Source organism: Pipistrellus hanaki (genome assembly GCF_964339955.1).
Source record: "Pipistrellus hanaki genome assembly, chromosome: 3".
Taxonomy (NCBI): Eukaryota; Metazoa; Chordata; class Mammalia; order Chiroptera; family Vespertilionidae; genus Pipistrellus; species Pipistrellus hanaki.
Genome location: NC_140505.1, coordinates 125,526,436 through 125,539,470, shown reverse-complemented (window position 1 = coordinate 125,539,470; position 13,035 = coordinate 125,526,436). Strand labels below are relative to the sequence as shown.

At 34.5% G+C, this 13,035-nt stretch overlaps 1 protein-coding gene across 10 annotated transcripts in view; it reads right to left on the bottom strand.

Annotated features, from left to right (window-relative positions):
• The window catches only part of KCNC2 (potassium voltage-gated channel subfamily C member 2), a 222,204-nt gene that overhangs the window by 8,927 nt on the left and 200,242 nt on the right, over nucleotides 1-13,035 (bottom strand). For 3 of the 10 annotated variants that reach the window (XM_084876294.1, XM_084876297.1, XM_084876296.1), the window contains exons 4-5: nucleotides 11,537-11,701; nucleotides 4,142-6,122 (exon numbers count right to left, since the gene is read on the bottom strand). In XM_084876294.1, the coding sequence (XP_084732420.1) occupies nucleotides 5,986-6,122; nucleotides 11,537-11,701 (302 nt within the window). In that variant the 3' untranslated portion in view covers nucleotides 4,142-5,985. Of the gene's footprint in view, nucleotides 1-4,141; nucleotides 6,123-11,536; nucleotides 11,702-13,035 lie in introns of those variants that run through there. The other 7 variants (XM_084876299.1, XM_084876298.1, XM_084876300.1 and 4 more) reach the window with 7 other exon arrangements.

Genomic DNA, 13,035 nt, shown 5'->3' with positions numbered 1-13,035 from the left:
TTGCCAAGATACATGATATTAATATGATAATAACATGCATAAAGTCATCACATGAATGTTTAACCAACTTTATTCATGATTGTCAAAAGTTGGAAGCAACAAAATTGTTTTTCAGTAGGTGACTGGATGAACTGGAATATTATCCAGCACTAAAAAGAAATGAGCAATGAGGCCACGAAAGTCACATACAAATCTTAAATGTACATTACTAAGTGAAATAAGCCAATTTGAAAAAAACTACCGTATGATTCCAAGTATATAACATTCTGGAAAAGATAAAATCGTGGAAACAATAAAAAGATTAATGGCTCCAAGGGTTAAAGGGAAGAAAGGGATGAATAAGTGAAATACAATTTTTAGGGCAGTGCAGATATTCTGTATGATATTACAGTGTTGGATACATTTCATTATACACTTACCTAAATCCTTAGGATGTAGGACATTAAGAGTAATTCTGAATGTAAACTAAAGACTTTTGATGATAATGATGTGTCTTTGTAATTTCATGGATGTAACAGATATATCACCGTGGTTTGGGAAGCTAATAGTGGGGAAAGTTTGTGTGGGGAGGGGAAAAGGGCAGATGGGAATTCTGTACTTTCTGCTCAGTTTTGCTGTGATCTCAAAACTGCTCTAATAAGTATAGTTAACTTTAGGGGAAAAAATATTAGGTTGCCTGAGATTATAGATGGAAGTTACCATAGTCTTAAAGCTCTTAATGTTTAAAATGCATAGTAAGTGGTCCACCACTTTGACATGACAGTGTGATAAATAAAAACAAAATCATGTATTATTAATTCAATTAAATTATTTAATTTCATACAATAATAAAAATGGAATAGCCTCAAAGCAGAAAAAATAGAATAGTTTAAGGGAGAACACGAAATTATAAAATTTAGGATCAGTGTTAATAATATTGAACACCTCTTAGAGAAAATTAACATCTACACTAATAAAAGAGTAATATGCTTAATTAGACCGGGAGACCTTCCAGACTTCCTTTCAGACAAAGCAGGGCTTGGCAGACCTGCAAACCATCCCCAAATAGCTCTCAGCTCCTCACCCAGGCCAGCCTCACCCCCCAGCAGGTACCCCCACCCAAAGGGTGTGTGGCTAGCCTGAAAACAGTCATCAGCCCCTTGCCCAGGCTATCCATGCCCTTCAATGGGGAACCCCACCTCAATGGAGGTGTGGCCGGTCTGCAAACTGCCCCAAGTCCCTCACTCAGGCCAGCCCCACCCTATAAGGGGACTCCCACCCTGATCCAGAACCCCCTTCAGGTGGCCCCCACCCATGGATCAGGTCTCTGTCTATACTAATAAAAGGGTAATATGGTAATTATACTGAGAGACTTTCCAGAAAATTTTCCAGACATCCTTCCAAACAAAGCCATGGCAGCAGGGCCAAGGCAGAGGCGGGTAGGGGTGATCAGGCCAGGAGGGGAGGGCATTGGGGGAAAGAAGACTGGTAGGGAGGGCAGTAGGTGGTAAACAGGACAGCAGGCAGAGTCATTGGGGGTGAGCAGGCAGGCAGGCAGGTGATGGGTAGGAGCCAGAGGTCCCAGATTGTGAAAGGGATGTCCGACTGCTGGCTTCGGCCTGATCCCACAGGCCTACACTGGCAGTCAGACATCCCCAGAGGGGTCCCAGATTGGAGAGGGTGCAGGCCTGGCTAAGGGACATGTCCCCTCTTGTGCACAAATTTCATGCACTAGGCCACTAGTATACATATATCTATTGTTTAATAATGTTCAATTATTTAAACCATTAATTAAATTTTGGCAGGGGAAATTGGAAGGATTTAATTCTTTTTCAATAAGAAAAAACATTTTAAACCACCAATTTTAATCATTATAAACTACTAGGGATTTTAATCATTTCACTTAGCTCTAAATGTCTTTAAGCACGTTATAAATTCTTTAGAGTTCCTGCTTAGTAACATTGCACTTTAATATATTCATTGTCTCTTTCCAAGAAGAAGTTCTCTATTGCTATTTCATTAGTCAGTCTTATGATTTATTTCAAAAATAAAGTGAATGTCTTAACTTTTCATTTATAATTATTTAATTTATTTTTAAATAAAAATCTGATGGCAATTATCATCTATTAAAATGTATTATGTCCCCCTCATACATAATTTTTTCTTTTTTCAGTAAATCCTACATTCTGACACCATCAATAAAAACATATTATTGGTAATTATATTTAGACATATACCCTTTTTCTGAGCTCAGTTTTTCAATAGTTTTTTTTTTTTTTAAATAAACACAGCATTTTTAGATACAGAAAAGATTCTGTTGATGCATAATGAGGAAATGTTAAATTCTCCAACCTGGTTTCTCTTTTTCATTTTACCTTCCCTAATCCTATGCTTTCATAGAATGTTACAGAGTAAATTGGCATGTAACCCCACAATGTAAGCAAAATGCCAGATACATGTGGTGTGCTGCAGAAACTGAGGTCCGCACCCAACGTGAGACAGAAGTTATCTTGTGATGTTAGGTGTTTACAACTAGAGGCTCAATAAATACTTCAACTATGAGAGGTTGTACCAGGGAAGATGATTTGTGGGAAAAATATAACTGAACAGTTCTGTCTCTCTGATCTTCCATAGAAGATATTTATTATTAATCATTAATAAAAGCAAACGGTTTCTCATTTCAGAACTGTGATGATTAAGTTGGAAAGTGTAAGTGAAAATACAGTATTAATCATAAAATGCCATATTCATATCAAACACCATAGTAATTCGTAATTTGGCTATCTCAAGTTATAAGAAAATTTAGATAGATAAAGCACTTAGAAGAGAAAAACACTGGCTTATGTGCTTGAGAGTTGAATGAAAGCGAGTTATGTATATTTATAAATCCCTTCACCCCAATTTCTTTCTTATGTGTGAGCATCTTGTTTGGTACCATGAAGCATAAAAATAATAAAGCCTGTTGAAAACTCCAAAACAAAGAGAAGAATATGAATAATTAAATCAGATGAGATTCAAGCTTTTCCCCAACTTATTTGCCTTTTATTGTGCATTTCAGTTAGTTACATTTTTGTGGTTATCATCAAGGTTGTACATGCACCTCGAAATGCTCACAAAAGGTCCACAATACAGAGGTTCATAACTATGTTATATATTATACTCAGAATCCCAGGGGAACTAATAGATTCTAGAAATATCAATTAAGCAAGAAGAAGAAGAATTATACAGTTTCAGCAACAACAGTTTTAAAGACAAGTACAAGCTTTGTTTGTCACAAAACTCACAAAAAAGTAATTGATTGAAGAATATCTCTTTTATGCAAAATATACATTTTTAGGATATAATTTAATTAATATTCTACTATATACCAACATTGCTCCTTGATCATTTAGTAAAAAAATACTCTCATTGCCAGAATTTTTCTATAGTTTTTTTAATTGAGGTAACAATGACAAAAGACTATGAATAATGTTGTTGTTGTGTATGTGTTTTTTTTGTCATAGCAATTTTCCAAAGTTAAACAAATACATGACTAAAAACAGGTCAGTTTTGATAAATAGGCACTGAAAATTTCACAACGTAATATGACAAGCTGATAACACAAGTTGTTTATAAGAAAATGATACAGTCCATGTTCATGGATCCAACCGAAAAGGAGAAATAAGGGAAATTAAGACAGACGGATACTACACCAAAATCACTGCCTTGAATGATTCACAGCACAATCTACTGCGGGCCCATGAAGGGTCATACACAGAGGTCTGGGCCTTACTGGAAGCCTCAGAGATGTGAATGATGAATTTGGCTTCCTTTGATGTGAGATGGCCAAGCACGATTGACCCATGCGCACATGTTGGTATTTACAGTTGTTTCACTGACACAGGCCAGTCCACAGCAGACCACTCCTATGGGGAGCACCAGATGAGTTCCAGCCACAGTTCTCTTATGAGCTTTAAATGCTTCATGAAGACGCCGGGACATCTTCCAAGTGCAATCAGGTTACCTCAGGGCACATTCAACAGCAGAAGTCTGTTTCCAGCACAGTCCTTGCTATGGCTAAATTCCACTGTCCCCTTTTCATCAGTCAAAAATCCATGATAAATTCTGTGCAACACTGCAGTCAATAACAGCAGCACCAGACAGCATATGAATTCCTTTACCATAAAGCTGTGTGCAATTATAGCTTTCTATGTGTGGTGTTATCAAGAGGATCACTGAATCTCTAAATATCAGATGTGTATGTCTGGGTAAATACATTGCTGTACAAGATCTCTGACATGCAGGTCATGCTCTAGGACTTGGGGATATAGAGTAATACAAGTTACGTGGCCAAGAATAAAAGTGATAATTGTCCTCCTAACAAAAAATAAACATAAGAATTAGAAATTAATCAACAATCATCTCAATGATCTTGAATGCCTTAAAAATACTGTTTATCCCTAAGTATATATTATGGCATTTTTTCTTCCCTCACACACCCAATTCGCCAGGCACACTATTACTTCTGCATTCATGGGGATGTGGAGACAGAAGTTCTTCCACTTGGACTGAATTAAGACTCCCTAGGGTTTCACTGAAATGTAGAGATGAATGCTGGTAGCAGGAATGGACACTGCAGCAGGCAACCAAACGCAACGGTGGTGACACTGCTGCTGCCTAATTTCTGCTTTTCAGGAAGGTTCACAGTACTGATTAACTTAGTCTACAGGGCATCCTTAATTTACACATGAAGCAGAGAAGCTGTTTCAAGTAGCAAAAAGGCAAGGGGCAGGAGAGGAGAGCCAGGACTAAGATCATGAACACCTTATCAGGCATTTCTGTGCTTTATGGAGACAGATGACATATACGGTTAAGACTGGGAGCTAAGACAGACAGACAGAACAACATTCAGGACAAAGCACCTGATTAAGCATTGACTGAAGTCTGATTATCTTGCAAGTCAGAAACCTAAGGCTAGTCAGGAAAGCCATCTGTGAACAACAATGCTCTTTGATGTTTGCACATAAATTAATAAATAAAAATAAAGGAAGGAGGTAAAAAAAAAAAAAAAAAAAAAAAAGGACATGAGAGCTTTGGGAAATATTTGGCACTCTGCCTCTGAAAATGATGACAAATTGTGCGGTTTTAAAATAAAAATGACTCTTGTATCAAGCAGCGATTCCTGTTTAAACAATGCAAGCCTGGCTGGCATTTACCTGTCTCTCATTGTTTTGTGCCTTCCCCAAGCCATTAAGTCAGGGATCTGGCCTCGGCTTGCGTGTAACCAGTAATGACAACCTCTTTGTAGTTATCTGTGTGCAAACAACCAGAGACATTCAGAACTCCAATACATAATTTTTGAAGAAAGGCAAATCAATCAAGAAATTAAGCTACTTAAGACACATATTTCTTTCACAGAATAAAAAATGTCAGAGAGAAGCTTGCCCTCCCTGCCCCACCATTCAACATGCAGAACAGTCAACCAGTTCCGTATCAGCGGGATGGTGTGATGCCAAGTACACATATCCCGAGCCATCCATGATCTCTGAACTCTGTGATATTGCTTTCAGGTGATAGAGACAAGATGGTCCATGCAAATGAGCTGACCAAAGTCATGTTGTATGCAAGCAAGACAGGATCCCAGACATCTTCAGAATGGTTGAGAGAGTCAAGGAAATGAAGGTCCAGTGAAGTGGTTGGCATATAGAAGCACACTGTTTTAAATATATCTCCCTGAAAATATGTTTGTGTATTAGTGTACTGGCCAGTATGTGATACTACCTGTTCTTTGATTGTGAAAGGAGATCAGGGCAATTAACATGGAGACATAGTACCACTACTTTAGATGCTCTTTAAAACCAGGATAAGATTTGTTAGCTACCCACACGGCATTTTCTGACTTCAAATAACATCATGCAGATTTGTACTGTATTAATGGAGGCTGGAGTAATCCTATGTTTAATTATTTCCATTATAGAGTAGACAGTACTTGAAGTAATACAATTTAGCCGGCTGGTGCAGTTTGGTTTACAAGATAGATGGGATGGGAGATCGAGAACGCCTCAGAGGACAAGGAGAGTTGTAGGGTGATGTTACTGGAGAAAGCCTCAGAGCATTGCCTGCCAAGCCCGCTATGTTGTTTAAGCTTCGAGATTTTTCATATCCTTTTATGAAAAAAGGCACAGACATCAGTTGAATTCAAACAGAAAGTAGACACAGACAAACAATACCACACAGAATAATCAAATGTGCTACTTTTGAACTAAAAAAAGAATTTGCTTACAAAGAATTCAATATTGAGACAGTTTTTAACTGTAAAAAAAATCCTGAGGTTCACGGTAGCTGTCATTCCCAAAAGAGTAAGCCAGCTATCACAAATTAGTTACAATATTTCAAAAATTATTCTTTCCCAAATTATACATTGTATTGATGTAATTTTGGCATATCCAGAACTCTTTCAGAATTAGGCAAAGCAACTTAAGTAAAATATACATTTGACTATTATCAGAATATGTTTCTGGGGGAAAAATAGGCTATATTTTCTCTTTTCATGTTTTAGTATTTACTAAGCTACTAAAGAATGCTTAACTTTAAATGAACAAGTCTTTTTATAGCATATTTAATCTTCCAGCTTTATGGAGTTAAATAATAATAATAATAATAATAATAATAATAATAATAATAAATGATTCTCAAATAATGACATTTGATGCCATTATCTACATGGTGTAGAATGAATGCCAATATCTAACCTTTTCAAGAAAAAATAAAATGGATGAAATAGAAGTTGAGTCATAATTTCAGTGAGTTAAAGTTATGCTGTTTTCATCTGACTCCCCCACTAGGACTTGAGAATAATTTGAATTCAAGTCACCTTTTCTTTATATTATTTTGCATGTTGACCTTTTGTTCATGATAGTCATGGAGTTATAGAATAAAATGTTGTCACAAGCTTCAACACAGAATTTCAACTATACTACTCAAGAAGCACCCCATCAACATAAATAAATAAATAAATAAATAAATAAATAAATAAATAATTTAGAAAAAGAAACACCCATCAAGGTGGAAGAATTTCAATATCATAGTACTGTTTATTAGAAAAGATTAGAGGTAGTTAAATGAGGTAAGGCGTGCCTAGTGTAAAGTTAGAACTGAATTATATTAAAAGCAGGGCAACTATTGACTGAAAAGGTAGTCATATTACATCCACATCTTAGAAAAGAAATATTCTGACAGCTTCATTGAAGAAGTGTTGCATAACAGGAAAATAAAATTTCCAAAGCTGAGCGTATAGATACAATTCCAGTGAGCTTATTTGCCTCCCTTAGACTTAGGGTTCATCCTGATTAGCTTGGGTGTACATGATGACTCTATAGAAAGTGGATCTGTTGTGTTCCTTTCAGCTACTTCTTTCCTTAATTGTATATTTTCATAGAACTAATTGGAAGGAAAGTACTGCTCTTTCTCTGTCTTTCACTGGAAGAGAGGGGACTGATTTAGTGATTTGATTTGCAAGTGTCCAAGATAGACGTGGATAGGGAGTGCAATATCAGCTCCGCTGTAGGGCAACAGCTAACTGGACGGGAGAGGAATCCCTTCCTCACATACACATACACATTTTCAGCAGACTAGGTGTCTTCTTTGATATGTTGTAGATGGAAATGTATGCCATCTATTAACTATAGTAAAGTTCTCCAGGAAATAATTTCTGCTAATGAGAGAGTTATGTGCCAATATATTTTGTTAGTATTCTGGGCTATAAAACATGGGAGCTATAAAACTCTGGTGAATGATGGAAGAGTTAATGGGAAGGTGTCTTAAATAATTAAAAAAGAATTCCAGGTCATTTATCCTTACATCGGGACCCTCATGTGCCTACAGCGCTATTAATTTTTGCTCTTGGTAAAATAAATATATAACTTTGGAAATCTCAGAAAGAATAATTTTTCCTAATTGACTGTGTCACCTGAAAATATAAACTTCACCATAAACATTGACTGGGTTTGATTAAAAGCAAAGTTGCAAATATGCATGAACTAAAGGGGTTGCTAATACTTATAAATCATCCATATAAAAATTTATATCTTGCCGGGACCGGTTTGGCTCAGTGGATAGAGCATCGGCTTGCAGACTGAAAGGTCCCGGGTTCGATTCTGGTCAAAGGCATGTACCTTGGTTGCGGGTGCATCCCCAGTAGGGGGTGTGCAAGAGGCAGCTGATCGATGATTCTCTCTCATCGATGTTTCTAACTCTCTATCCCTCTCTCTTCCTCTCTGTGAAAAATCAATAAAATATATTTAAAAAAATAAAATTAAAAAAAATAAAAATAAAAATTTATATCTTATCCCCCAAATCTCCACACTCCCTACAGAACCTCCAAAAATGTAAAAATTTGTTTGAAACTTTTATATTAATCACGATAGTTATACATAAATCTTGGCTGCCATTCTAAATGTTTAATTATTTTTATGAATTATAGTTTTAACATAAATATTACCTATTTTGCTTATAAATTCTTTTATTTTTAATAACTATAATTTCAAGTTCATTTTAAAAGTCTTCCATTCTAATTTAGTAACAAGTATTTCATTAGTAAAATTATAAGTTATCCATATAAATTTGCTGTCTTTATTATGCAGGTTAATTTTTTATTAGAAAATTTGACATAAAAATTTTCTCAATCAAACTTTTATTGAATGGAATGTTAATTTTAACTAAATCTAAATGCATTATATTCATTTTATATAGTTCTTAAGATCAGGCATATATTAGAGGCAATATTGAATCTCCCTATACATTTTCTATATATTTTCTATCAATACATTTTCTATCAATGGGTATATCTTTGTTTTTATAATGTGATTTTCTAAAAATTACTGCATAAAAACTCATAGTTTCTAAGTACTGGGAGTTTACTCTTTTAGGGAATCTATAAGTTTTCTTCATGTATGCACATCTATATTTATATTTGTCCACAGAAAAAGTTCAATGGGAATCCAATTTTTTTTTATCTATATAGGAGAGAATTTTCAGAACTCTAAAATCATCGCAGTAGAGAGGCCAATTTAAAAGGTTTAAACAATGGTATAATATAGGAAATAAATATCTGAGTGTGATTAAGAGGATTAATCTATAATCTACATAAAAGGAAACAGAAGAAAAAATGAATTTCTGATAGACATGACAAGATAGCACACCAAGAGAATATTAAATGAAGTTAGTCAGAAATGCTACCAGACTTAGATGGAAAACACAAAGCTGCAAAAGAATTAACCAAGAATGAAAAAGAAAGGTGACTATGGTAAGAAATGACAGAGAATAAAAAGCTCATAGATGAATTTACAAAACTGTTTACACTGATAGAAAATTTGTATTTTGTGAAATAAGATTGTATGTATAACTTTTCCATACAAAGGAAATATCTTATTAATTGTTTTGCTCATGAAACTTACCATTTTAACAGAAAAATCTTTTACACAGTGCTTTATAATTTGCAAAGTTTTTTATATGTGATCATTGACAGTTTAAAATTAAAAATATTGTCTAACATGAAGAAAAAACTTGTAAGTTCTTAAACATGAAACCTTAGTATAAACAAAGCATTGATACATTATAGAATATGCTAAAAAATGTATGTAAATTTAACCACATATTACATATAAATACTTACATATAAATATATATAAATATATACAAATATATACATATGTAGTGAATTAAAATATGTAATGTACTTAAAATATTATGTACTATATAAGTTATTATTAGTTAAATATTATTATAATGGCTATTTAATGTATGTACATATTTTGCTCAAGTATTAACTATCTTTATAAAATACTTAAAAATTGTTCTAACATAATATTTATAGGTGAAATAGCAAATGATCGAACATATTCAGATACCTGAAATACATTTTGGTGAAAGGAATAGATGCAGAGAATGAAAATAATTGAAATGAACAAAGATTTAAAATATTGCCTACTGAAGAGACAAAAGAAGAATGCTTAGTCTTCTGAAACTCAAAGGCATGGAGACAGGAAGATATAAAGTGTTCAGAAGAAACGAAACAGAAATACAACATGGGTAATGAGGTATTTCAAAGAAACAGGGCACCACAAAATAAATATGAGGGCTAACATGGTAACATATTCAATAGGGAGAAACTGCAATGAATAGCAAAAAGCACAATATTTTTAAAAATTCATTTGCATGAATATGAAAGTTTTGGAATGGCTTTTATTTAAATTAAGTCCACTGCATAATAAAGTATTATAGTTATTTCTCCATTCTGTCAATAAACAGAAAATAACCATGGTAATAAGGTAACTTGGACCACCAAAGGAGGAGGCAATAAAGAGCATACCATCACTTTGTAAAGGATGGGTAGTGTCACAAAACTATTTCTTAAGGAGGAAAAAAAAGGCTCAGCTATCATTTTTTTTGTTGTTGTTGTTAATCCTCACCCAAGGATATTTTTCCATTGATCTTTTAGAGAGAATGGAAGAGAGAAAGAAAGACAGAAAGAATCACTGATGTGAGAGAAACACATCCATGGGTTGCCTCTTGCATGGCGGGGGAGGAGCCTGCAACTATAGTGAGTGCCCTTGAAATCGAACCCGGGAACTTTTAGTCCACAGGCTGACACTCTATCCACTGAGCCAAACCAGATAGGGCTCAGCTGTCCTTTTTTTCTGCAAAGTTTGCTCAAAACAAAAACAAAAACCAGCACCTAGGAGACGGTCAAAGTAACCCTATCTAGGAAAACAGAACCACGTGATGGAGTGAAGTCTCAGAATTCTGTTATATTCCTTAGTCAAGATGCCTTTATAACAAAATTTATCCATTCCACATATCTTCTATGTGCCAGGCACTTTCAGTGTGAGTTGAAAATTAGTAATAAATTTAAAATTATTACTATTGCCCTAAAGAAAAATTATGTAGCCATGTTTTATAAGTGAATAAGTAGCCTTTCAAGTGATTGGGTATACCGTTCTGTAGGGCCAAGGATCTTGTCCCTTTTCAGTCTTCTTTCACTCAGCTAAATCAGAGCAAAGGAAGTCCAAATGTTGGATAAAAGACTTAACTAGAGTATGTTAGTGCTTTTCCTTGAGGATAAAAAGGCTTATTATTGTGTTATATTTATAAATTACTTATCAAACATATGCATATTACCAGTTAGTGAGTATTATTGTTGTAAGAGAAAAGAACTTTTAAAAAGACTAATGAGTGACTTACATTAAAATAATAAAATGCGTGTCCTATTCATATAATTTCATATAGTTTTTAAATATTCCATTACAATTTTCTTCCCATAGACACATGGAAAAAAAAAAAAAGAAAAAGAAGTGAAGAAAAGAAAGAAGACATTCCTTTCAGATATGACAGCCAAGTAGACTGCTATGATAAATATTTTTAAATGTTTGTAACGAGAAAAGGTGTGATGAGGAATGATCAAGAGTATTATGTGTAATTTTCTTAGAAAATGATGGAAGGGAATTTGGCAACACTGTTGGTATTTTGCAGCGCTTAATTTCTAAGTCACCTGTGAGGATCTGATGAAATGCGCGCCTACCTTTCCTGATCCCTCCATCAGAAGTGCACGTGTAATCCCCTGTCGTCAGTAGGAAACACGTTTCCCCTCTTCTGTTTTTGTCTCTGGTACTAGAGCGTCTGATAGGGAGCCTTTCGGGGGGTGATAATGGCGACTCACGTCCCGAACTGTCATCACCTGATAGCACTGGTCACAGCACCATGCCCATTGACAGACAGTGATAGATGAGGGAATGAGACAGACAGTACAGAGAGTTTACACTGGATGTCCATAGTACAGTCGTTTGATATACAAAACAGAATAATCACATCATGATAAGAAAAGGATTGTCATCACTCACCACAAAAATTTACATGGAGCATAATGGAAATGTGTTGAAAGAAAAATAAATGTTCTTAGGGAAGTATTAATTCCACTTTGGATTCTACCTATTAAGAAATTTACTTTCACAAAACTCAGATAAATTAAAAATGAGTGTAACGGTGAAGTAGCACACACATTAATATCTTATAATTTTTGACATGCTATCTAGTTACTGTGAAAGGGATCTTTTTTTTTTAAAGTGGAGCCTATTAAGGAAAAACTAAGAAAATATATGGCTTTGCAGCTCTTGAAGACACACACTTTCATTGTTTTCTGAGTGTAATTTCCTCCTAAAATCTTAATAAAAATAATTCCAAAGCTAGCAAACTTATAACCAGGTTCTCTAGTTTGAAGTGATAAAATAGTTTTAAATATAATGAAATGAGATAAACTTCTCCAAATGCCCTTAGAAACTTTGCTTACTTCTGTATATTTGCTAAAGATGGTCACAATCTATCGGCCTGGATACCAGCCTGTTATAACAATGTTTACTCTAGGCTGAGGGTGTGTCCTCTTTATCCATGTTCTTCATAAGACACAGGTACTATGAGAACAGTGTGCGACCAGCAACACCAACTAAATTCCACCTTTCGTAAAGACATTCTTGGCCTAGCAGTTTTCAGGTATATATTGACAGAATTTACAGAACAGTTTATTTAAAAAAAAAAAACAAAGGACTGTGAATAAAATCTTTAAAAGGTAGTTCAGCTCCAACCACATTTTTCCTCTATTTACTCCATAAAAAACTTCTAGAAGCTAAGAAGGAAACATGAAAATGTCACCTGGCTTTTATGTTTATTTACTTGCTTGTTTTGTTTATTTGCTGGTATTTCTAAATATGCAATATTACTCACATGGGATTATCATAAAAAATTTTTGCAATAAAAAATTACATATACATAATTTATAGTGAATGCATATATATATATATATTTTTAATTTTCATCATAGGCAATTAAGTTGTTTAATCTACAAAATATTTTATCTGTACCAGACAATAGACTAGAGATGACACTACTGATGATCACTTTAGCAAACTGAATATCAACTGACAGTCATTCTTATCAGTCTTCTCTGGATTATCTCTGGCAATGGAGATGAGTAGTGGTTCAGCTAACGTCAGGCATTAAGTCATCCAATATTCAGTTGTGGTAAGG